Raw genomic sequence first — 27,485 nt, 5'->3', positions numbered from 1 at the left:
TGGCTGAAGTCACAATCTGCAGTGATTTTGGAGCCCAAAAATATAAAGTCTGCCACTGTTTCCACTCTTTCCCCATCTATTTGCCATGAAGTGATGGTACCAGACGGCATGAGTTCTCTGAATGTTTAAGCAAACTTTTTCACTCTCCTCTTTCACTTTCATTAAGAGGCTCTTTAGTTCTTCTTCACTTTGTGCCATAAGGGTGGTGTCATCTTTATATCTGAGGTTATTGATATTTCTCCAGGTAATCTTGATTCCAGCATGTGCTTCATCCAGCCCAGCGTTTCTCATGATGTACTCTGCATATAAGTTAAATAAGCAGGGTGACAATATACAGCCTTGATATACTCCTTTTCCTATTTGGAACCAGTCTGTTGTTCCATGTCCGGTTCTAACTGTTGCTCCCTGATCTGCATACCGATTTCTCAAGAGGCAGATCAGGTGGGCTGGGGTTCCCTTCTCTTTCAGAATTTTACACAGTTTCTTGAGATGCACACAGTCAAAGGCTTTGGCATACTCAATAAAGCAGAAATAGATGCTCTTCTGGAACTCTCTTGCTTTTTCGATGATCCGGCGGATGTTGGCAATTTGATCTCTGGTTCCTCTGCCTTTTCGAAAACCAGCTCAAATATCTGGAAGTTCACGGTTCACGTATTGCTGAAGCCTGGCTTGGAGAATTTTGAGCATTACTTTACTGGTGTGTGAGATGAGTGCAATTGTGCGGTAGTTGGAGCATTCTTTGGCATTGCCTTTCTTTGGGATTGAAATGAAAACTGACCTTTTCCATAGTAGGGAAGAAGTATTAAAAAAAAAAGGTACTTGACTGCTTTGCATTTCAGGATCCATCCATTATGATCCCCATATTATTGTGCTTGCTCAGAAATTTGTTGTGAGCATTGAGTAAGTACATATTGGAACACTTAGAACAGTACAGTGGGTATATTTCTGATGACAGTGTACAATATATAAAATTTGTTTTTTTCCAATACGGTCATTTTGGTTATTTAAAAAGATGATTTCTAAAAATGTGAGATACCCTTTTACTTGCCACTTATAGGCTGTAAAGAAATAATTTCCCATATATTTTAATAGAGAGACTCATATGATACTATTTGTTTAATATTTAAATTTTGCATGGAAATAAGCACGGTTTTCTCTATGCAAAATAACTTGTTTTAGGACAGTAGTATAAACATCTAAAATGTTAGAGTCTAACTCCAAATTTTACCAAATGAGGTTGTTCTAAGTCAGATCCTGCCCTAATTAATACAACTTTTCTTTCTATCGATATTATCACTGTATTTTCAGCACCAAATATGGTACCTGGTGCATCATCTGCTACTGCTACTGCTAAGTCGCGTCAGTCGTGTCCGACTCTGTGCGACCTCATAGACGGCAGCCCACCAGGCTCCCCTGTCCCTGGGATTCTCCAGGCAAGAGTACTGGAGTGGGTTGCCATTTCCTTCTCCAGGGCATGAAAGTGAAAAGTGAAAGTGGAGTCACTCAGTCGTGTCCGACTCAGTGACCCCATGGACTGCAGCCCGCCAGGCTCCTCCATCCATGGGATTTTCCAGGCAAGAGTACTGGAGTGGGGTGCCATTGCCTTCTCCAGGTGCATCATCTAGGTACTCAATAAATATTTGGTGAATGAAAGAATCTCATGCTCAACTAATTTTCAGTCTTTGTAGATGAAATCATTTTAATTATACATTATATGATCTAACAGAGAGATTCAGTTCCAATGTGGGATATTATCTGTTTTTAACACTTACTCAACAAAGTTTTTAATATCCAAGTAATTCATTCTTCTAAAAGAATGTGAGAAGTACAAAACATTAAATAAGAAAATATGCCCCAATCCCCAACTCAGAAATATTCAACTACTATAAGCACTTTGGTCTTTCCTTTATTTGCATTTTTATATGTATGGTTTTTTGATCAACCTGACTAAAGTCATACATTGCTTTTTTTTCAGATTACATGAGATAGATATTATAATAAGCCTTAAAATATTTGTGAATATTTATGGATTATTTAAAAAATAAGTCAACTTATTTTAAAATTTCTGTTTCAGTAAAATGATCAACCTTTCAGTTCCTGATACAATTGATGAGAGAGCAATCAACAAGAAGAAACTCACACCATTCATCATTCAGGTATGCACTCTTCTCCTCTCCTTCCATGAAACTATTATTTGAGGACCTGTTTTACAGACTGAAGGCTCTGCATTTTGCATTGTCTCATTTAATTCTTACAACAGCTCTGAGTTGAGGATTATTTTCCAGATTTCATAGAAGCTGAGATGCAGAAAGATTTCAGAGCTGTACCAAGGTTAATAGTGCTGGAACTAAAGTTCAAATCCAGGTGTAACTGCAAAGCCCTATATTCTTTTCATTACATTTTGCGTTCAAACATACAGAAATAAGCAAGCATGTTTAAGCTCTTAGTTAATTAGCATGCTTGAAGAATAGAAGGCTTTTATTTTCCATCTCGTATTAGGGCGTTATATAGCAGTATTTCCTCATGCAAGGCCATCTCTTGGGATGAGGAGATTCAGAACTTCTAGAACTCTCATGTGTATTCAGTAGACCTCTCATTTAGGCATTTTAAAAAATTCAACACATAACCCACATGGATATACTTACTCTAGTAACTCAGCCTTTTCCTTTAGGGTCGGTATCTTTCAATCGAGGCTAACTAAAAATGCTGTTAACTTGCCTTGGAAATCTGGAAAAGACTATAAAAATGAGGATAGATTTGTTTTAGCTATGCTTTTAACACCAAAGCTTGGATATTACTTTCTGTGGATCATGTATGGGTAAACTTAATACATAATGTCATTACTGAGTGTTATTTCAGTGAAGGGAGAAAAAGACTGTAAAAAAACAGAAAGGTCAAGAAGCAAGTGTTATAAATTGGCTGTCTTGCAGGAAAACTTGAACTTGGCACTGAATTCAGCTTCTGCCATTGGATGTCATGTTGTGAACATTGGTGCAGAGGATTTGAGGGCTGGGAAGCCTCACCTGGTTTTGGGACTGCTGTGGCAGATCATTAAGATCGGTTTGTTTGCTGACATTGAATTAAGCAGGAATGAAGGTAATGAAACACAGTCATGATCTTGAAAATTGTTTATTGGTTATTTTTTTCTAGTCATGCAGACTGTCACGCTTTCACCTAATTGAGGTGATTAGATGATAATTAGAATTAACAGAAGGTAATGTTATAGTGTTATTCAGGAAAACAGCCTAATTATAACTTTCTTCTTTAGTAGTAATTAACATTTGTCTGGCTCTTTAGAATTCATTTCACAATAAAGACACGAAAACCCAGAGAGTTTAAGGAATTTGTGCAAAGTTCTTTTCTGCTCTACTCACATAGTCCCCACCCCATTACCACCCTCAGGCACACCATCTCCTATTAATTTTAATACCTTTTCTATTCTATTATAGATTTAAGACTCTTCAAAAATATTCTAACCTGCCCTTGATGGTCTCATATTTCCTGAATTAGCAGAAGCACCGTTTTTATAGCATAGGGTTTGATATCACATCATAGACTTGTAGAATGTATAAGCATATGTGATACAATTGTCCTAAGGTCCTAGGAAGTGCTACACTGTCCTCTCCTTTTGAAGTTTAAAATATTAAGCATCACTCCAAATATTCACGTTTTTTTCCGGAAATCACCATATCAATCTTCAGTTACTTTGGGGGAAGAATATATATTGGGAGTTCTCAGTATTTCAGGGTCTCACAATACCTGTCAACAGTCCTATTCTGCACATTTATCCAAGACTTTATGATACTTAAAATTTTCAGTCCACTCAAAGTGGGCTGTATTTAAACAAATAAAATTTTTCTAGTTGCTAGCCTCTTCAGAGCAGTGTTTATCTTGTTAGAGTTAAAGTCCATTGAACAAGGAAAGGAAGACAACAAAATTAAACTACATTGGCTCGTGTAATAAGTCAAATGATTTATCTCTGACAAGGTCTCAGGTGCAGGGAGGTCAGGCTGTTTAATCCTTTCCAGCCTTTTGACTTGGAGATGGAGAGCATGAGGAGGTTTCTGTACAAGTGACAATGTTGCCTCTGCCTTTACTTAAATCCCTCAGTGCCAGAGTGACATGGTGTGAAGTGGAGTCTATGAAAGATGAAGTTTGCCCATTAGAGATATTACTTAGACCTCTTTGGAAGTCAGGCAGTTTTAGTCTTCTTGTTCAGTGTAAATCTCCTTTTATCCTATGGGAGGGAATTATTGCATAAGGACTATACAACTTCTCCATAAAAACAGTACCTAAATTTAGACAATTCTCTGTGCAGATGCCCAAGCTTCTACCTCTTATCTCTGGGGATATTTAACCAAAAACCCTTGGCTTCTTCTGCACATTTAATTCAATAACAAAAAAGTGTTGAGGAACCTTTACATATTAGGTGCTATAGACAATGTAAAGTTGAATTCTTTTTCTTTAAAAACAGGTATGGCAAAAGCCACTACAATATTGTAAAGTAATTAGCCTCCAATTAAATTAATTTAAAAAACCAGGTGTAACATTTCAAGAGTTAGTTATGCTTAAATATAAATACCATAGGGTTTGAATACTCTTTAAATCAAAAGGCTCCAAAGTTTTAAACATACTCCCCCAAGCCTCTGATTTTAATATTATTTAAGAATAGTTTATGTAAATATATGACATAATGTAACAATGTTCAACTTAAAGCTAGAACTTACTTGGTATTTGGAATGTGATGAATAATCAAGATGTTAAAATATGTAATGCTGTGTATTCTTATAATTAAGTGTTTCTATCTGTATCATCTTATAACTCATTATATACTTTCATTTATCTTTATTATTAGACTGTGAGTACCTGAAAACCAGGAACTAGGTCACAGTACTTTTTGTACCTCTGTTACTTACTTAACAGAGTGTCAAAAGACTCAATAAACATGTAATGACTGTTACCATATAATATATCGGTTGGGTTTTTCTTTTTTTCCTTTGTAGCCTTGGCTGCTTTACTTCGAGATGGTGAGACTTTGGAGGAGCTTATGAAATTATCTCCAGAAGAGCTTCTGCTTAGATGGGCAAATTTTCATTTGGAAAACTCAGGCTGGCAGAAAATCAACAATTTTAGTGCTGACATCAAGGTAACTGTTTAGTTAAATACTTCAGTTCAGTTCAGCTGCTCAGTTGTGTCCGACTCCTTGTGACCCCATGAGCCGCAGCACGCCAGGCCTCCCTGTCCATCACCAACTCCCAGAATCCACCCAAACCCATGTCCATTCAGTCGGTGAAGCCATCCAACCATCTCATCCTCTGTCGTCCCCTTCTCTTCCTGCCCTCAATCTTTCCCAGCATCAGGGTCTTTTCCAATGAGTTAACTCCTTGCATCAGGTGGCCAAAGTATTGGAGTTTCAGCTTCAACATCAGTCCTTCCAATGAACACCCAGGACTGATCTCCTTTAGGATGGACTGGTTGGATCTCCTTGCAGTCAAGGGACTCTCAAGAGTCTTCTCCAACACCACAGTTTAAAAGCATCAATTCTTCTGCACTCAGCTTTCTTTATAGTCCAACTCTCACATCCATACATGACCACTGGAAAAACCATAGCCTTGACTAGACGGACCTTTGTTGACAAAGCGATGTCTCTGCTTTATAATATGCTGTCTAGGTTGGTCATAACTTTCTTTCCAAGGAGTAAGCGTCTTTTAATTTCATGGCTGCAATCACCATCTGCCATGATTTTGGAGCCCAGAAAAATAAAGTCAGCCACTGTTTCCACTGTTTCCCCATCTATTTCCCATGAAGTGATGGAACCAGATGCCATGATCTTAGTTTTCTGAATGTTGGGCTTTAAGCCAACTTTTTCGCTCTCCTCTTTCACTTTCATCAAGAGGATCTTTAGTTTTTCGCTTTCTGCCATAAGGGTGGTATCATCTGCATATCTGAAGTTATTGATATTTCTCCCAGCAATCTTGATTCCAGCTTGTGCTTCCTCCAGCCCATCGTTTCTCATGATGTCCTCTGCATATAAGTTAAATAAGCAGGGTGACAATATACAGCCTTAACCGTTTAGTTAAATACTTGACAGGGACATAATAACATGGAGACTTCAGGTCAGCTTAAAGGAGGGAAAATCCTATGAGTTTATCACCCAACCTTGTTGCCTCTAGGCCCTGATGGTAGATTTCAGTAGAGAGACTGAGCCAAGTAAGAGCACCAGCACTAAGTCTAGCTTTCATTTTGTGGAAAGGGGTTTAAATATTACAGTGCTAACATTTTCTATTCTGCCTACTGTTCAACATGCTGTACGAAAAGATCGGCAGTCATGACTTCTGTTCCTAACTGCCTTTCCCAGGCCTCAGTGGATCTGTGTTAGTAAAGGCCTAGAGAGAAAGGGCCTCAGGATTCCCCATTCCCTTTCTTATTTGGCTCCTCTTCTGTCATGTGCTCCCTCCTTCAGGCATTCAGTTCTTGGGGGTAGTTATATACTCTTATGTATGTTTGTATTTCTTACCTCAACCCTGCCCCTATTTTTTAAATTTAAATATATTTTTAAAAATGTTACAATGTTATATTTGTTTCTGCCATACCACAACGCAAATCAGCCATACATTCCCCTCCCTCTCTGGCCTCCTACCCCTCTCCCCATCTCATCCCTCCAGATCATCACAGAGCACCAGACTGGGCTCCCTGTGCTACACTGCAACTTCTCACCAGCTATCCATCTTACACTCCATAGTGTGTGTGTGTGTGTGTGTGTGTGTGTGTATATATATATATAGATGCTACTCTCTCCATTCGTCCCACTCTTTCCCTCCCCCACTGTGTCCACAAGTCCATTCTCTGTATCTATGTCTCCATTCCTTCCCTGTAAATAGGTTCATCAGTGTCATTTTTCTAGATTCCATATATATGTATTAATCTACTATATTTGTTTCTCTCTTTCTGACTGACTTCACTCTCTTTAACAGGCTCTAGGTTCATCCATCTCACTAGAACTGACTCAAATTCGTTCTTTTTTATGGCTGAGTAATATTCCATGGTGTATATATACCACATCTTCTTTATCCATTCATCTGTTGATGAACATGTAGGTTGCTCCCATGTCATGGCTGTTGTAAATACTGCTGCTATGAATGTTCGGCTTCCCTCGTAGCTCAGTCGGTAGAGTCTGACTGCAATGCAGGAGACCTAGGTTCAGTCACTGGGTTGGGACGATCCCCTGGAGAAGGAAATGGCAACCCACTCCAGTATTCTTGTCTGGAGAATCCCATGGATAGAGGAGCCTGGCAGGATACCGTCTATGCAGTCGCAAGAGTCAGACACGACTGAGTGACTAAGCACACGTGAATATTGGGGTACATGGATCCTTTTCAGGGTATATGCCCAGTAGTGAGGTTGCTGGGTCATATGGTATTTATTCCTGGTTTTTTAAGGAATCTCCATACTGTTCTCCATAATGGCTGTATCAGTTTACATTCCACCAACAGTATAGGAGGGTTTGCTTTTCTTTACATCCTTTCCAGCATTTATTGTTTGTAGAATTTTTGATGATGGCTATTCTGAATGGTGTGAGGTGATAGCTCATTGTAGTTTTGATTTGAATTTCTCTAAGGATTAATGATGTTGAGCATCTTTTCATGTGTTTCTTGGCCATCTGTATGTCTTCTTTGGAGAAATGTCTGTTTAGGTCTTTTGCCCATTTTTTGAATGCGCTGTTTGTTTTCCTAATATTGAGCTATATGAGCTACTTATATATTCTGGAGATTAATCCTTTGTCAGTTGTTTCATTTGCAATTATTTTCTCCCTTTCTGAGGGTTATCTTTTAATCGTGTTTATTGTTTCCTTTGCTGTGCAAAAGCTTTTAAGTTTAATTAGGTCTATTAGGTTTTTTTTTGTTTTTATTTTCATTACTCTAGGAGGTGGGTCACAGAGGATCTTGCTGTGATTTATATCAAGGAGCATGCTGCCTATGTTTTCTTCTAAGCTTTATAGTTTCTGACCTGATATTTAAGTCTTTAATCCATTTTGAGTTTATTTTTGTGTATGGTGTTAGGAAGTGTTCTAGTTTCATTCTTTTGTAGCTGTCCTGTTTCCCCAGCACTACCTATTGAAGAGGCTGTCTTTTCTCCGTTGTATATTGTTGCCTCTTTTGTCAAAGATAAGGTACCCATAGGTGTGTATAAGCTTATCTCTGGACTTTCTATCTTGTTCCATTGGTCTATGTTTCTGTTTTTGTGCCAGTACCATACTGTCTTGATGACTGTAGATCTGTAGTATAGTCTGAAGTCAGGAATGTTGATTCCTGCAGCTCTGATTTTCTTTGTCAAGATTGCTTTGGCTTTTCAGGGTCTTTTGTGTTTCCATTAAAGTTGTAACTTATTTTGAAAAAAAAAAGTTGCAACTTATTTTGGTTCTATTTCTGTGAAAAATATTATTGGTAGTTTGATAGGGATTACATTGAATCTGTAGATTGCTTTGAGTAGTATAGTCATTTTCACAATATTTCTCCCAATCCAAGAACATGGTATATTTCTCCATCTGTTTGTGTCATATTTGATTTGTTTCATCAGTGTCTCACAGTTTTCTGCATACAGGTCTTTTGTCCCTTTAGGTAGGTTTATTCCTAGGTATTTTATTCTTTTTGTTGCAATGGTGAATGGAATTGTTTCCTTAACATCCCTTTCTGATTTGTCATTGTTAGTGTATAGGAATGCAAGGGATTTCTCTGTATTAATTTTATATCCTACAACTATACCATATTCATTGATTAATTCTGGTAATTTTCTGGTGGAATCTTTATGGTTTTCTATGTTATCATGTCATCTGCAAATAGAGTTTTACTTCTTGTTTTCCAATCTGGATTCCTTTTGTTTCTTTTTCTTTCTTCTCTGATTGCCATGGCTAGGACTTCCAAATCTAGATTGAATAATAGTGGCAAGAGTGGGCACCATTGTCTTGTTCCTAATCTTAGAAGAAATGCTTTCAGTTTTTCGCTATTGAGAATAATGCTTGCTGTGGGTTTGTCGTATATGGCCTTTATTATGTTGAGGTAGGTTCCTTCTGTGCCTACTTTTTGGAGTGTTTTTATCATGAATGGGTATTATATTTTGTCAAAAGCTTTCTCTGCATCTATTTATATGATCGTATGACTTTTATCTTTCAGTTTATTGATATGGTCAATCACATTGATTGATTTGCATATGTTGAAGAATCCTTGCATCCCTGGGATAAATCACCCTTGCTTATGGTGTATGATCCATTAATGTGCTGTTGGATTCTGGTTGCTAAAATTTTGTTGAGGATTTTTGCATCTATATTCATCAATGATATTAGCCTGTAATTTTCTTTTTTGGTGGTATCTTTGTCTGGTTTTGCTCTCAAGGTGATGGTGGCCTCATAGAATGAGTTTGGGAGTTCTCCTTCCTCTGCAATTTTCTGGAAGAATTTGAGCATGATAGGTGTTAGCTCTTCTTTAAACTTTTGGTAGAATTCACCTGTGAAGCCATCTGGCCCTGGGCCTTTGTTTGCTGAAAGATTTTTAAATCACAGTTTCAATGTTGGTGCTTGTGATTGGTCCGTTTGTGATTTCTAATTCTTCCTGTTTCAGTTTTGGAAGGTTGTACTTTTCTAAGAACTTATCCATTTCCAGGTTGTTCATTTTATTGGCATATGGTTGCTCACAGTAGTCTTTTATGATCCTTTGTATTTCTGCGTTCTGTAGTAACTTCTTTTTTGTTTCTAGTTTTATTGATTTGAGTCTTCTCCCTTTTTTCCTTGACGAGTCTGGCTAGTGGGTTGTCAATTTTATATTCTCAAAGAACCAGCTTTTAGTTTTATTGATCTTTGCTATTGTTTCCTTCATGTATTTTTCATTTATATCTTTACGATTTCTGTCCTTCTACTAACTTCAGGGGTTTTTTTTTTTTTGTTCTTCTTTTTCTATTTGCTTTGGCATAAAGTCTGGTTGTTTATGATGTTTTTCTCATTTCTTGAGGTAGGCTCGTATTGCTATAAACTTCCCTCTTTTGCTGCGTCCCATAGGTTTTGGGTTGTCATGTTTTCATTGTCATTTATTTCTAGGTATTTTTAATTTCCTTTTTGATGCCTTCAGTACCTGTTGGTTATTTAGAAGCAGGTTGTTTAGCTTCCATGTGTTTGTGTTTTTTTTTTTTTTCCTGTAATTCATATCTAGTCTCATAGCATTGTGGTTCAGAGAAAATGCTTGATACAATTTCAGTTTTCTTAAATTTCCTGATGATTGTGATTGAAGATGTGATCTGTCCTGGAGAGTGTTCCGTGTACACTTGAGAAAAAAGTGTATTCTGCTGTTTTGGAAAGGGAATCTTATTTTTAAATGAATATTGTAAAAAATTCTCCTTTGATATTTTTTTAAAAAAATATTCTGCTTTTAATAGTTTTAAAAAGCAGAGGATTTCTGGGTAATGTGAAAAGGAAGTTCCAATTTATGTTCACATTCAAATTTTCACCTAAAGCCCCTTTTTGGGGTAGTAAGTTACAGACTCTTTGGGGTTTACTCTTCACCTGTCTTTCTCAAGTGCATAGGGAGAAGGCACATACAAATTATTTCTGCACCCTTAGTAGATAGTTGTAAGTGAAAGCACTTTCACAACTGTAATGCCCTACTCCTTAGGAGATAACCTCTGTGCCACTAATGTAAGATCTGGGTTTGCGTTCCATGAATTTCTCTGCAGTGGCTTTCACTCTCACCTGATTCTCCCCATTCTTAGAATAATTTCTGACAAGTGTATCAAACGTACATAGTTGGCTCATTGAAGATACAGCTTTCTAGGCCTCTCCCAGAGCTCTGTACTTAGCAGGTCAGAGCTTACATCTGGCCATCTCCATATTCAGCAACTTCCCTGGGGGATTAGGGTGTACACAATCCATAGGAGTTACCATGAGAAACATTCCTTTATAATCTGTTTGGACTGTCAAGGCCCAGTAATAGAAAACTACCAAAGCTGGGAAGGTGATCTTCAGATGTAACATTGATCTCAGGTGGCCTCGGCCTATAGCAGCTTGAGGCAGGGATTCTGTTCCCAGCCAGAGATTGAGGTCAGGCTACAGCCGTGAGAGAACTGAATCTTAGCCACTAGACCACGAGGGACCAGTGGGACCAAGGCCCTGGCCCATCAGCTGTGTAGAAATGAATTTCCACATAGAGACTGAGACAAGTAAAACAAGTGTTTATTAGGAGGAAAACGTATATGTGAATAGACTCACATGGGTGGGCTCAGAGAGACAGTTGCACCCTCGTGGTGGTTGAAGTCACTTTCATGGAGCATTTCTTCTGGGTTTCCCTTTGCCAGTCATCTTGCTTTGTCTGGTTCTGAGTCCGTGTTTGGTTTATCTCAGGATCCTCCCATGTGTGCATGTGTATCTCTTAGCCAAGATGGATTCTAGTGAAGAGGCCTATGGGTAGGTTGACATCACTTACTATGAGCTTGAGACAGGAGATACATGGGTCCAGACTGAAGAGTTTCTCCCCTGTGGACAGAAATTCTATAATAGAAGAAACTCCATAAAAACTGGATGATGGAGGAGGCTGGGCCTTGCCCAGATAAGAAATAAAAGACCATATATTCCTCATTCTTGAAGTCAAGGATACCTTTCTGACTACACAGGCACAGGAAGGCTCAATGGAGGTCAAAAGGAAGGGGGCAACACCTCAATTTCTGGCTGGGAACCAAAGCCCTGCTTCAAGGCACTGTGGACTGAGGCTACCCAAAATCACCGTGATGCTACCTCTTCTATCTCTTATCTGGACAGGGCCCAGCCTGCTCCATCATCCAGCTTTTATGGAGTTTCTGCTATTACTATTATGGAGTTTCTGTCCACAGGGAGAAACTTCAGCCTGGGGCCCATGTATGTCCTGCCTCAACATGATAAAGAAACTTCACTCCAGTTCCTGTCCTCTGGTATTCCAGAGAGGCAGAATTGTACTTGACATGTGTGTTGGAGACCCTCATTAAATGTTTACACTAATATAGTGGTTTTCAGGTTTTGTTCTGTGTAGCATCCACACAGCCTGAATTCACCCAGCCCACATCCCATATGAGCAATACCATTTTGTTTTAGGTATTGGTATTCCAAGTAAAAGTGTTCCAGTGTTGAAAGAGGTCAAGGGCTTAAAACAAAGAGAAGCTCATTTGGTTAAATATATTCAGATGATTAAGGGTTTACTGTTATTTCACCACCTCAAGTAGAAATCATTTAAAAATTTTTGTCATTTCAATTTATAATTTAATGCATTGTTAACACAACTAATCTCTTCTCCATAGGTTATGGTATATACATATTATGCTTTGTAATGATATAACCTGTTTATTTTCTCTTTCCCTATGCTTCCTGGATTTCTCCTATCCTACTTGTTTCTCGTGCTTGTTTTATCTGTCAAGCTTATTGACTTCAGTAACTCAGTGAAGGTACAGAACTAGTTATATGTTTTCTAGCATTATTATATTGATGATTTCAATAAATTGTAAAGTCATGACAAAATCCAGTTCATCCATATTCAAGGCAGACATAAGGCCAGATAGGTGGACTTTTCTGGGAAAAGGAACTGTTAAATAAGAAGATAGAGATTTGTGTCACATTCTTACAAAATCCAATGCAAATATCCTTCCACACATGGGACAATAGGATACATTCATTCTTTGTAAATGTGATCTCACTGACATTTGCAATTCATTTTTAGGATTCCAAAGCCTATTTTCATCTTCTCAATCAAATCGCACCAAAAGGACAAAAGGAAGGTGAACCACGGATAGATATTAACATGTCGGGTTTCAATGTAAGTATAGATGTTCTTGTGAATTCTACAAGCTTACAAAATTGTCAATTTCTTATAGATAACAAGAATGCTTATAATTGCATGTTGTGATGTTGGCAGTTTTAAGTATTATCTTAAATTTTATTACTGTAGATGTAATTTATAGACAGAAAGACCAGCTTTGATTTATATTAATAGTTTATTGGTGAGTTCTGTAGTTATGGTGTTGTTGGTTTTTATGGATGGCATAAAATATTCAGAGTAAGTGTGGGGAAATAAGCACTAGAGGCTAACCTTTTCTGAGTGTTTGGATTATAATCACAATGATAGATTTAATGAAAACATATTCTTATGTTGAGAGTAATGTGAATGTGTTTACAAACTCCTGATCTCTCAAATCCAATTTGGTGAATTACTGTCACAGACCATGTTCCCTTGTTACATCACTTATTTGCTCAATGACCTTGGACAAGTTCCTTTGTTCATACATGAAGTAACAAGTTGGCCTAGACTATTGAGTCTCAACTTTCTAGGATCCTGTTGTTCTTTGTATTCATTAGATATGGAATGGATTCTACTGATTTTTAAAAAATGCACATTTCTAGCATATTTCATATCCACTTCAGGATTGAGTGGATTACACTTGCTAAACATTTTATGCAGCCCTTATCAGAACTGAATTTGTCACTGACTTGTAGTACTTACATTTCTGTCTGTTTTTAAATCTGAAATTCTTCAGTTCAGGTCCCTCTTGGCACAAATGAGGGGCCCTCCTGTGCATGAAGGAAGCTATCTGGGATGGCTAGCCAGGTGATCTTATGCCTGGGTAGATAACACCAGTGTACTGATTCTGATTATGATACAGCTCTTCTCTAGTCACTTCTCCCTGGTTGATCTTAAAGCACTCCCTTCGCTGTCTCTGTCCTCCTCAGAATCCTTTAAGGATTCCCCGTTGACTTAAGAGTTCAATCTGAAATGTTCTGCTGTGCACGTGAAGCCCTGCTACACCATCTTGCTCCATTTCTTCTAGCCAGGGCAATTTCCTACTGCTCTGTCCACACATTCATTTTACTGTTGAGCCTTTCATCATGCTTTTCCTTTGTTTTTCAGTGTCCTTTATCTTTGTCAGTCTTATACCTTCTTTAGGGATATGTATCTCCATCATAACATCCAGTTTCCTCATGATCCTTTGTGATTCCTCTCTGCCTCCATACTCCACCATCCCAGGCAACCACTGATTTGCTTTCTTTCAATGTAGTTTGAATTTTTGAGAATTTTATGGAATCATATAATAGGTGCCCTTTTTTTAATCAAGCTTCTTTCAGCGTTATTATTTTGAGATTCATCTGTGTTGTTACATAAATCAGAAATTCATTCCTTTTTATTGCTGAATAATATTTCAGTGAATGGATATGCTATAATTTGTTATCCATTCACCCCAATGAACATTTGGATTGTTTCAAGTTTGAGGCTATTACAAATACAGCTGCTCTGAACATTCATATACAAGTCTTTGTGTGAGTTTATGCATTCATTTATCTTTGGTAAATACCTAGGAGTAGAATGGCTGGGTAATGGTATATGTGCGTTTAACTTTTCTAAGCAGCCGCCAAGTTGTTTTCCAAAATGGTTGTACCATTGCACATTGCTACCAGTAGCACATGAAAGTTCCAGTTCATCCACATGCTCACTGACACTTTAATGTGGTTAGTTTAAACATTAAGAATTTTGGCAGTGGTAGAGGTGTCTCATTGTGATTTTAATTTGCATTTCCCTAATGGCTAATGATGTTGAACATCTTTTCATGTAGTTATTTGCTGTCTATACATCTTTGTTTAAACACTTTACCCATTTTAATTGCATTGTTTGTTTTCTTATCAAGTTTTGAGTGTTTTATATATTTTGGATATAAGTCCTTGATTGGATATGTGATTTGCAGATACTTAGTCCCAGTGGTTTTCCAAGAACAGGCATTGTTTAATTTGAACAAAGTCAGATTTAGTCATTTTTTTTCTTTGACAAATCATGCTTTTGATGTTGTATCTAAGAAATTTTAGCCTAACACAAGGTCACAAACATTTCTTATGTCTCCTCTTAGAGGGTTTATAGTTGGGGTTTTATATCTAGTTTTTTATTTATAGTTTTGGGTTTATACATTTACATGTGTGTGTGTATTGAAGGTTAATTTTGAATATGATGTGAGGTATGGGCTGAAGTTCTTTTTGGCATATATATATATATTTATTTGATTGTCTTTTGTTTCATTATTCTGTATCTTAATTTTTTAAAATTGTTGCTATTTCAACGTTTCCTTCTACTCCAATATCATCAATGCTTTTTGTTTAAGAATGCCGAGATGATAAAAAATATGAGATTTAAAAATAAAGATAGTAAATAGCATGAACCAGAAGTATTAAAGTAACAGAAAATAGAATAGGCTCTATGAGATGAACTCACTAGGCTCATGGAGAATCCCAAAGGCTGAATCCCAGTCAACTGCTCATCTGCTGGTGGTTACTGATTGCTCTGCAATGGTAACAGTGAAGGGTAACACAGTAAATACCCATTCTTCTGGAGACCTAGATGATCGAGGCCCCTCACTGGAGATGAAAAAAGTAAAGATAGCATCACCCATTAAAGACAGAGTTAAGACTCAAATTATAGAATCTGAACTGTGTTGGTTTGTAAGTAACATTCCTCAAATTTCCTTTATCTCTTATTTCCCCCTTATTATAAAAATCCCTTCTTACCTGACACTCTTTTCCAGAAGACATACATTTACCCTGGGGCATACTGGGGTGGCCACATCTATAGTAACTGCCAAGAGAAGTCTAGAGGGGGCAGATCACTGGAAACGAATAATCCAAAAGCAATTGTTCCTCCTGCAGCTCCAGTTTTTTTTTACTTTTATTGTTGGGAGGTGGGGATGGTGAGCACTTGGGAAACTATCTTTAATTTGGTATGAAATTATCAGATCTGTAACTTATACTCCTCACCAAACTGTATGTTAGTCAAGAAATCAGCATGCATCTTTCCAAAAGGAAAGAAGTTGGGGTTGAGGGGGTGGGGGGGACAAAACAGAGAAGAAGTTAGGAGTCCTAGGAATTAGCTGAAAGTAAGTATTTTACACAGAAATAGACAACTTTGCTTCCTGGATGGAAAAGTAAAATCAAAAACTAGTTTAAGAGAAAGATGATAATTTGAAATATGTAATTTAAACCTCAAAATTATTGGAGCCTGGTATCCTTGATTATTATTGTAAAAAATTTCTTCATAATTCCTTCATCTTTTTCAGCCTTACACCCTCTTTAGGGCCTAAATTTAAAATCTGAACAAGTTTCACTTTTTTTCTTAATGAATTTTGGCATGAGAGAAGTAATTTCAGTTGAGTGAAATGTATCCTGTCCTTAGATTCGTGATCTGGTGCCATCTAGGGTATTTTCAAGGTACTGCATATCCAGCACAGGCAACTTTTTTTTTTTTTTTTTGCATTCAAAACAGTAATATAAGTACCATGTGTTGGCTAAGAAAAAATAGAATTGTATACCCAGCTTATCATTGTAGGGCAAAGTTTCTATATTTTTAGTATGGCCTTTTTTAAAAAAAAGTCTTATTTTACTTCAACAGGAAACAGATGATTTGAAGAGGGCTGAGAGTATGCTTCAACAAGCAGACAAATTAGGTTGCAGAAAGTTTGTTACCCCAGCTGATGTTGTCAGTGGGAACCCCAAACTGAACTTAGCCTTTGTGGCTAACCTGTTTAATAAATACCCAGCACTCACTAAGCCAGAGAACCAAGATATTGATTGGACTCTATTAGAAGGTAATAGAGTATACAGGTTTAGTATACAGGTTTCTTAAATTATATTTGGGGCTACACAGTAGAAATACATAGGCCACGATGATTTCATAATCTTGATTTAATAAGTTTCCTTATCTACTTTCCTTTAGCAACTGTCTACTATAAGTAGTCCCAAGGGCTGAGTAAAAAGTGGCAACTGATAGAAAGGGATGATACAAGGGAACTTTTATTTTAATTTACTTATTTTTGGCTGCTCTGGGTCTTTGTTGCTGCGTGTCGGCTTTCTCTAGTTGCTGCACCCGGGGGCTACTCTTTGTTTTGGTGCTCAGACTTCTCATTGGGGTGGCTTCTCTTGTTGAGGAGCGTAGGTTCAGTAGTTGGGCTTCGTTGCCCCATGGCATAGGGGATCTTCCTGAACCAGGGATCGAACCTGTGTCCCCTGCTTTGGCAGGAGGACTTTTATCCACTGTACCACCAAGGAAGTCTGGGAACTTTTAAAGTAAGCTAGCCTAGGATCACTTAGTATAAGGCCACTTAGTAAACCAATGTTTTATTTTAATATTTTGTATTTAGGTCACTTATTTTTAAACCTCCCTCCAAAAAAATGCACGTGTGCATAAAATTTGACCTATGTAAATCTGCAGTATTTGATTCATTCTTGCATAGTCAGACTAACTGAAACTGCTCTCATTTCCTTTCACCTTTAACCTACTCAAAAAATAATAATAATGCATGTAAATATTCATTTAATTTGGGAAAGGCAGAGTATACCTTTGCCAGATTATATATGCATGAAGTATAGTACTTAAAAATTAACAAATGTAATTAGTAGCTCATTGCATATCCACTAGCATTATTATGAAATCAGATGGTAAAGAATCTGCCTGCAGTGCAGGAGACCTGGGATCAATCCCTGGGTTGGGAAGATCCCCTGGAGAAGGGAATGGCTGCCCACTCCAGTGTTCTTGCCTAAGAAATCCGTGGACAGAGGATTCTGGAAGGCTACAGTCCATGGGATCACAAAGAGCTGGACACAACTTAGCGACTAATACTTCAAACTCTCAATTAGCAGCTCATTGCATATATACTAGGATTACTGTAAAATCTTTAAATTTTATGCTTTTGAAGTTTCAAATAATTTGTTGCTCTAATATAGGCACGTAAAAAAAAGTACATATATGTAACTTAGTATCAGTATTTTTAAATGGGTAGAGAGAAGATGTAAATTAATGTGAGTATAGAGGTTTGTATGACCATGGTAAATTTTTCTAATAAAAACTAAACCAATAATATCAGTTACTTTAGAAGTATGGGGATTTGGGGAGATACTGGAGAAGGATGAGATAGGGAAGAGAGTATAAAAAGTTCATATACCTCTTAGCTGGTTATAATAAGGTTATATTTTTACTTTTAAAAGAAAGTCATCCAATTTAAAAAACAAGAGAGTATGTATTTAGAGAGACTGCTTAGAGATTCATATTGGAGAAAACCTTTAGATCTGAAAAAAAAATAATCATCTAATTGTGGGTTGATGTTATATGCACATATGCAAGGTGTTTAATGATTATATAAACACTGTGAATATTTTTAATAGGAGAAACTCGCGAAGAAAGAACCTTTCGTAACTGGATGAACTCTCTTGGTGTTAATCCCCATGTAAACCATCTCTATGCGTAAGCCTTCCAATGCTCTTGTAAAGTTTTGAACATCATGAATGGATGCTGCATAAATAATTATAGCTCTAAACCTTTTCTAAATGTTAGTTTGTAGCCATTACTTTATTGGAAAATGTGGTGACTTCCGTTATCATTTCCCAAATACACAAAAGCCCAGATTATTTCTTTACATGGTCATTAAGTGAAAAAATGTATAAATATCTTTCTAACACCCTAGGGAACAGAGACTTTATATTTTGAAACGGAGACCAGAGAGCACATTAAGTAGACCATCCATGATGCCTTGAGGTCTTTGTGTTCACTGTTCTCTCAGCCTGGAATGTTCTTTTCCACATCAAATGCTTTATTCCCTTGCTATATTCAAGCCGCTGATTCAGATCCTAACCACCACCTACCACTCCCTAACTCCTAACCTCTTTCTTTTTGTTTTTCATAGCAATTAAATACATTCCCCTAACCCATTTATCCATATACTTGTTTATTCTCTTTCTTTCTCTGACTCTAAAGGCCTGGAATTTTTCTCCTATGAGCCCAGCTTCTAGAACAGTTCTTTGCAAACAATAAGCTCTCAATAACTATTTTTAAGTGAATTGGATGGTGTTAGCTCCATTTTTAGCACAGATTAATAAAATACATGAGTCTTTTGACAGTGTAGTGTCCTTGTTTTTAAGGAAACAGGCTCTGCTCTCTGAAAACACTGATCAAACTCTTTTTAAATCATCAGTGACCTGCAAGATGCCCTGGTAATCTTACAGCTATATGAACGAATTAAAGTTCCTGTTGACTGGAGTAAGGTGAATAAACCTCCATACCCGAAACTTGGAGCCAACATGAAAAAGGTAGCTAATTAAGTTGCTGCACATATTTGTTACGGACTGTTTTTATTCTCAATTTGTTTCTTTTGTTTGGGAAACTCTTTGACTCTGAGCTTCTTGAGGACAGAAACTGTGTCTTACTTTGTGCGCACCTGCATATAAAGATTAAACAAGTGAAAATCTTTAATCATTTGCTTTTGTTTGTTTGCAGCTAGAAAACTGCAACTATGCTGTTGAATTAGGGAAGCATCCTGCCAAATTCTCCCTGGTTGGCATTGGAGGGCAAGACCTGAATGATGGAAATCAAACCCTGACTTTAGCTTTGGTCTGGCAGCTGATGAGAAGGTATAGTATACAATTTTAACTGCTCAAGTTCACTATCATACAGGTCTGTGATCTAGTCTTTACTATTTCTAAGGAAACGTATCAATGACTACACCTTTGAAATTTTTATGTTTAGACTCCGAAGTGAGTTTAAGTAATGAGTATATGTTGGATGGTCAATGGGAAATGCCTTCTCGATAGTGAGGCAACAGAATTGTGAATATTTCCCTTTTTTATAATCTGCCTGACACAGACCTGAGCCTCATTTAGAGTTGGTGAATAAAAACAGCAAAAATTATGAACATGTATACATTTGAGAAAGAAGATCTCTTAACTGTAATGCTAAAAAGCAATTCATTATAACTGGGTACCAGCCAAAGCACAGCTTACTTTAAGTCGTTACCAGGGGTTGGCCTAGTACACAGTGAGCCTGCAGTAAGTAGACTGGTGGACTTACTCAGTAGAGCGCTGAAAATCTTCCCACCAGCAGTGCAAAAGGCAGCTCAATGGCAAGCCACTACTGCCTGAAATTTTTTTTTTCATATAGTGTGAATGTCTTCTCGTGAAATCTTTCCTTTAATCTCTCAAACCTAAGGAAAAGAAATGAAAGATAAAGCATTCTAATAATTGTATTTTTTTTCTAATAAACTAGGACAGAAACTGTTCTGCTGCTTTTTTAAAATTAATTTCTATTGGTGTTTAGTTGCTTTACAATGTTGTGTTAGTTTCTGCTATACAGCAAAGTGAATCAGCTATATGTTTAAATATATCCCGTCTTTTTCAGCACAGAGCATTGAGTCGAGTTCCCTATCCTATGCAGTAGCTTCTCATTAGTTACCTATTTCTTCTGCTGCTTCATTTAGATATACCCTCAATGTCCTGGAAGATCTCGGTGATGGTCAGAAAGCTAATGACGACATCATTGTAAGCTGGGTGAACAGAACATTGAATGAAGCTGGAAAATCAACCTCCATTCAGAGTTTTAAGGTAAGAATTCCATGTTTGACTATTAAACGTTATGTTTGCTATAAAAAGTATCTATAGTTTGGAAAGCTAGCCTTTGGATTCTTTGTGAGTGAGATCATTGTGGGGCTAACGACATGATTCTTTTCTAATTCACTAGACTTTGTTTTTGACAGCGTTATATAAGTGATCATGCATTAATTTGTACACATGGAAATTCTCAAATGTATTGTCCTTTTACTCTAGGATAAGACGATCAGCTCTAGTTTGGCAGTTGTGGATTTAATTGACGCCATCCAGCCAGGCTGTATAAACTATGACCTTGTTAAGAGTGGCACTCTGACAGAAGATGACAAGCACAATAATGCCAAGTAAGGGATGCTGCCTAATATCCTCATAAGGGCATAGACATTGTAGGCAGGCAGATCTGCATTATCATTCAGGTTCTGCCACTCAAGAATGGTGTCAGCTGGGGGAAGCATCTTCTAGCCTCAGATTCCTCATCCATAAAATGGGAGCAATAATACTTACCTTGGAGATTTTGAAATGAGTAAAATACGTTAAGAGCCTAACATTGCTGCACCTGACCTAATAGGTAGGTGCTCAGTCAGCCATTGGTTTGTAGGTTATAGAAATAATGTATGTGTTAAAGCAACTTAGCTGCAAACTTAGAACAGAAGAAAAATGGGCTAAGGATAACCATGCCTTTGATAGGGTTTTCTTTTGTTGCACTCTTTTCAAACGTTTTTAAAACTTACTGTGCATAGCCCACCTTACTACATACACTGAGTTTATCTTGGTCCCTTAAGTGGGCAGGATGCTAAACCCTCAGCTGAAACCGTGCCTTGAAAGTTCCCTGCATTTTGACAACATGCAGAAGGTCCTTCCCACCTGCCTCTTCCCTTCTTCTCCAAAGATCTAGACTGTGATCTGGTTTCATGGGCAACCCATGAAAGCTCTCCTAGTATACACTGAAAATCAGCTCCCAACAGGGCTTCACAAGATAGCTAAGAAGCATTACTGTAAAACTTCATTTTGGCATCACATACTGCATCACATCATTTCTTCCCTCCTTGAAAAAAATATTTGCAGCATAATATGATAAAGATTTATAGAGAACTCCTCAAAGTTCTTTTTCCAGAAACTTGATCATATTTAAAGATTCCTGTTATAGAACACCTAGAAATGCCTTGTGTATTAATTGAGGGGTGCTCCTGCAAATTTCCTCGGCTGGACATGTCAGTTCTTAACTCCTTTCCTTTTTCTACCCTTTTCATTCCTTGCTTCAGCCACACTGGCATGTACCATACAGACTGTCTCTCCTCCCTTGGATATTTCGAAGTATTCACTGCATCTATGAAATTGTATTTTGCATCTGGCACAGTTTTCCATTCTGTGTCTCTAAGATCTCGTGATAGCCACTGTTATCTTATTACATGCTCAATGAGAATATCAATATCTGAGTAATTATATATACATATTTTCAACATCTGGGTATATATACATATATGTATATACACACACACACACATATTCTAGAAAAGTGTTTTTTCGTATCAGTGCTCCTAAATTGTTCTCATTTTACATTGTAGAAAAGGAGTGAATAAATATCATCAGCCCCAAATAGTAGAGCTTAAAAATCTGGTATCACTTATGAGTGACCTCAAAAAATAAAAGAGAAGACAATGAAAAATAAAGTCATTCTGATCTGAACTCTCACTGTAGAAGTTTTGCATCCTAGACAGTTGAGTATATAAGAGGAAATAGATGCCTCATGTCAGTGCCCATGACTGACCAGAATTGCACTTCAATTTTTGTTTCCTCCAAAAAATAGGTACGCAGTGTCGATGGCTAGAAGACTTGGAACCAGGGTGTACGCTCTCCCAGAAGACCTTGTGGAAGTAAAGCCCAAGATGGTCATGACTGTGTTTGCATGCTTGATGGGCAGGGGTATGAAGAGAGTGTAAAATAACCAATTTGAATAAAAAACAACCTTGCTCCCAGGTGCATGATTAGCAGTACAGCAATTTCTGGCCGAAGTGCTCATGGCTTAAGAAACTATTGGTTATTGAAAGGACTTTTTAGTTTTCACAAGACTAAGCTCATCATGGGAGCCCTCAGGTGAAAGAGTTTTAGTAGCAACAACTCCTCTTTCCCATAGTCAAGGTGGATTTGTCAGGCCCACCTGAAATGTGCCCGTAGTCAAATCATTTACTCGCTCCTCATAGATCGCTGCCCTTGACATTTTCCATTGCTGTACGTATTTCTATGTATCTGTTTTCCTCTTAGAATGTCCACCTCGTGGGACTTGCTTAGATGATTGAATATGAATATTATTGATATTAGGCAATAATTTGCTTTCCATCCAGTATGCTAGTTCTTATTCAAGAACTGTGGTCAGAGGGTATTTGTATATGAGTATCCTTTGCTTATCTTTCTAGTACTGAAAATTGACAGAAGTAACTGGCTGTGCAGAATGTAATAGAAGCTTTTCATATTCTTTTATTCTTAAAATCAGTATCTTTTTACAGTATTCTGTCTACATGATCCTTTTTTGTACATTTAAGAATATTTTGATTACGTTAAATAAGACTGCTGATTTTGCTACTTTTTTAAGGGGTCTTCAAGTAAGTAAAAAACATAGAGGGAAATGTACCTTGAATTTCCATCTTCCCTCCCACACTAAAGCTGTAAACACTTGACATATTTTGTCCTGAAACATTGGTTCAATATATGCTTATTTGTTTTAAAACATGTACCATCAAACTCTCTCTTTAGATTTAAAATGCTGTTGAATATGACACTTTTGAGGAGAGAGTGGGCTCAGAATTTAGGAAGGATATGGTAGGCCAAGTATGCTAAGTGTATATTAAATTTTCTAATTTTACACCTAAGATAAGGAGATGTGGTCACTAAAAAATAAACATATATGTAGGACTTAATGTACTCTAATGTACTCTTGCTTTGTCAAGCTGTTTGCTATAGTTTTTAAGATCATAATGTTACTCTAACTCTAATGTAATCTGGTAGCGATTATTAGTTCAAATAAAGGCATTTACATAATTAGTCTCTTCGTGCCTCTGTCCCTTCTTAGTATGCCTATAATGTTTGCCAGTTTTTTTTCTCCAATATTCTAACTCATTTTCTGGTGTACTTTATAATATGATGTTTGTTAAATTTATGCTTTTGGAGCTGAATTACACAGATGGACAGATTAAGGTTATAATCCTCAATGAGGTAAGATGGTTTTCTCCAACTTACCAAAATTTCTTAGTCCATTTTCTCCCTTTTTCTTTCTTTTCATGTCATTCAATCTTTTCAGTGTTCAGTAATGACACGATATGTGTTTGCATGCGTGCTAAGTCACTTCAGTCTTGTTGGACTCTTTGTGACCCTATGGACTGTATCCCGCCAGGCTCCTCTGTCCATGGGATTCTCCAGGCAAGAATACTGGAGTGGGTTGTCATTCCCTTCTCCAGGGGATCTTTCCAACACAGGGCTAGAACCTGCATCTCCTGCAACTCCTGCATTGCAGGCGATTCTTTACTGCTGAGCCACCAGGGACGCCTGTTCTATGGTATACAGAAGGTCAAAACAATGGGGATCCAAACAACCAGGGAGGAGAGGTGGCTTATGACAGGTTTTCTTAGCCTCATCACTATTGACATTTTGGGCTGGATAATTCTTTGTTGGAGGTGGGAGGGAGCTGTCCTGTGCATTATTGCAGAGCATTTAGCTGTGTCCCTGGCCTCTATCCACTAGATGTCAGTAGCATACCCCCAGTGTGTAGACCAAATATGTCTCCAGAACCAGTCAAATGTTCCAAGGTGGGGGCAAAATCATCTCTAGTTGACAAAATGTTGTTTATGGTACCGTTTTAACGTTTTGTGTGAATCAGTAATATGAAATGCAATCCTTTAAGGAACTACATGGTGATACTATAAAATAGTTTTTATTTACAGCCTAAGAATAAGAAAGACCTTTCTTAATATGATATAAACCCCAGAGCTATAAAAGAAAGATAAATGTGACAATTCTACTTTTGCAATAAATGAGTAAGCAAAGTCACAATATAGATGACTGAGAAAAAATGTTTGGTCCCATTGTCTTAGTCCATTCAGGCTGCTGTAACAAAGTATCATAGACTGCGTGATTTATAAATACCAAATTTATTTCTCACAGTTAGGCAGTCTGGAAGTCCCAGATCAAGGCACTGGAAGGTTTGCTGTGTGGTGAGAGCACACCTCCTAGTTCACAGATGGCTGTCTTTTAGCTGTAACCTCACATTGTGATAGGGACAAGGAGCTCTGGAGTCTCTTTAATAAGGGCACTAACCCCACTCATGACTTCACCTTTATAACTTAATGTCCCACCTCCTAATACCGTCACACTGGGAGATTGTGTTTCAACATGCAAATTTTGGAGGAGCCTGAAACATTTAGTCTATAGTACCCGTATGATGGATTTTCTTAATATAAGGATAAAAGACCAGTCTCTGCAAATATATACCAGGGTAACTGATAAGACAGGACAGTTATCCCTTATGACCTGTCTTCTACTTTGTATTTCCCATGCTTATCTACATATGTTTCCTTCCAGGTACAAAAGTTCTCTGTAAGTAATGCCTTGAAGTGGCTTTGAAGCAAGATATTAATAAAAAAGACTTATTCCATCTTGCCCTTTATTCAAAACAGGAGCTAGTTTCTTGGGTGGTTCACTGTACAGAGCCCACCATCTGTAGGAATGCACCTTTGGTTACTTAAGTGTTCACATGAGACAGTTGGCCTGAACACACCATTCTTCTTTCCTCCAAATAAAGGGCTAAAATCACTAATATATTAAGAAATCTAACAAATCTGTAAAAGAGAAAGTTCCATTAGAAAAATGGGCAAAGGAGATCAATATCCAATTCAAAGCCTATAATCAAACAAAGAACATTAAAAGGGAATGCTGATTCTCAAAAAGTAACGAGGGTTATGTAGTTTCAACCAACAAAGAGCTGCCTTTTTTAGTAGACTTTATTTTTAGAGCAATTTTAGGTTCACAGCAAAATTGAGTAAAATGTACAAAGATTTTCCACATACCTCCAGCCCACACACATGCATGAGCCTCCCTCACTAACAACATCCCCCACCAGAGTGGTACATTTGTTATAGTTGATGAACCTACATGGACACATCCATAATCACCTAAAGTCCATAGTTTACCTTGGATATTCTGTGGATTTTGACAAACGTGTAATGACATGAATCTACCTTTATAGTATAATATATAGGATTTTCACTGCCCTAGAATCTTCTGTTCTCTGCCTTGCCATCCCTCCCTATTCCCTAACCCCTGGAAACCACTGATCTTTTTACGATCTCCATAGTTTTGCCTTTTCCAGAATGTCAGAATCATACAGTATAGCCTTTTCAGATTGTTTTCTTTCACTGAGTAATAGGCATTTAATAGAACTGCCTTTTTTATGAACTGCCTGCCATTGATTTTTTTAAACAGTAATTGATAAATTATTTGATGCTAATGAAGGTATGAGCATACAGGCATTCTCTGACACCACAGATGGAAGAGTGATCAGTTTATAGCTTGTTGAAGGCAAGTTGGTAATTACAGAGAAACCAAAAACTAGCATATCCTTCAACTCTGTGCAGCCAGCAAGTACAGCAGTGTGCCATGATACATCTTGTAATATAATAAAGGGTTGGTGAGATAAATATGGTCCATCTACACAATGCAATAGTTATGTAGTTGTTAAAAAGATGGCTGTGACTCAGAGCACCGGCTTTGAGTGCCCTGCTTCCTGCATAGAACTTGCACTGGTCATCTATTTTACATATGGTAATATACATGTTTCAATGCTATTCTCTCAAATCATCCCACCCTCACCTTCTCCCACTTAGAACAAAAGTCTGTTCTTTATGTGGAATCTAAAAAAAAAGGCGAGGTACAAATATTTACAAACCAGAAGTAGAGTCACGAATGTAGAAAACAATTTTTGGTTACTACAAGGAAAGGAGGGGATAAATTGGGAGATTGGGATTGGCATATACACACTACTATATATAAAATTGACATTTACACACTGCTATATATATAAAATAGATAACTAATGACAACCTACTGTATAGCACAGGGAGCTCTACTCAATACTCTGCACTGACTTGTATGGGCAAAGAATCTAAAAAAGTGGATATATGTATAACATACACTTTGCTGCATAGCAGAAACTAACACAATATTGTAAGTCAACTATTCTCCAATAAAAAGTTTAGAAAAAAGATGGCTGTGACTCTGTAATGACGAGGAAAGATGTCCTGTGTTAATCCCACTTTAGAAAAATAAATGATAGTATATATATAGATAAAGGGACTTCCCTGGTGGCTCAGACGGTAAAGTGTCTGCCTACAATGTTGGAGACCTGGGTTCAGTCCCTGGGTCGGGAAGATCTCCTGGAGAAGGAAATGGCAACCCACTCCAGTATTCTTGCCTGAAAAATCCCATGGACAGTGGAACGTGGTAGGCTACAGTCCATGGGGTCGCAAAGAGTCGGACACGACTGAGCGACTTCACTTTCATATAGATAAAAGTGTTAGAAATTCCATAAATATATTTGTGTAGTTATACTTGGAGGGATGGAGTGTGATTAACAAGGGGTTTTTACTTTTTATATTACATATTTCTATAATATCAGAAGGCTAAGATTAAAATACACTATTACCATACTCAGGCAAATAACACAAATTTTTTTAACCTACAATGAAGTTAAGAGTGTTATAGTGAACATGTATATATTCTTTACCTACATTCCTCAGTTGTTAGCATTTTGACATAGTTGTTTTGTATCTGTGTGTTCCTCTGCTGAACCATTTGAAAGTAAATTGTAGATATTGTGACATTTTACTCTTAAATATTTCATCATAAATCTGAGAATAAGGACATTCTCCACAAGCTGGAATCAAGACTGCCGGGAGAAATATCAATAACCTCAGATATGCAGATGACAACACCCTTATGGCAGAAAGTTAAGAACTAAAGAGCCTTTTAATAAAAGTGAAAGAGGAGAGTGAAAAAGTTGGCTTAAAGCTCAACATTCAGAAAACTAAGA

General features: G+C 37.3%; 1 protein-coding gene across 2 annotated transcripts in view; it reads left to right on the top strand.

The window, feature by feature from the left end:
* The window catches only part of LOC145537067 (plastin-3-like), a 37,782-nt gene extending 14,336 nt beyond the window's left edge, over nt 1-23,446 (top strand). For both annotated transcript variants that reach the window (XM_081567580.1, XM_081567581.1), the window contains 11 exons: nt 2,075-2,156; nt 2,931-3,096; nt 5,004-5,146; nt 12,726-12,821; nt 16,428-16,623; nt 18,197-18,275; nt 19,003-19,117; nt 19,305-19,438; nt 20,281-20,404; nt 20,627-20,751; nt 22,215-23,446. In XM_081567580.1, coding sequence (XP_081423706.1) covers nt 2,075-2,156; nt 2,931-3,096; nt 5,004-5,146; nt 12,726-12,821; nt 16,428-16,623; nt 18,197-18,275; nt 19,003-19,117; nt 19,305-19,438; nt 20,281-20,404; nt 20,627-20,751; nt 22,215-22,347 — 1,393 coding nt within the window. In that variant the 3' untranslated portion in view covers nt 22,348-23,446. The remainder of the gene's footprint in view (nt 1-2,074; nt 2,157-2,930; nt 3,097-5,003; nt 5,147-12,725; nt 12,822-16,427; nt 16,624-18,196; nt 18,276-19,002; nt 19,118-19,304; nt 19,439-20,280; nt 20,405-20,626; nt 20,752-22,214) is intronic.
* Nucleotides 23,447-27,485: the final 4,039 nt, after the last annotated feature.

The sequence above is a fragment of the Giraffa tippelskirchi genome, chromosome X, assembly GCF_054371585.1.
Source record: "Giraffa tippelskirchi isolate mGirTip1 chromosome X, T2T-mGirTip1v1.2.pri, whole genome shotgun sequence".
Lineage (NCBI taxonomy): Eukaryota > Metazoa > Chordata > Mammalia > Artiodactyla > Giraffidae > Giraffa > Giraffa tippelskirchi.
The sequence above is the reverse complement of the archived record's forward strand: the minus strand, read 5'-3'. Positions and strand labels throughout refer to the sequence as shown.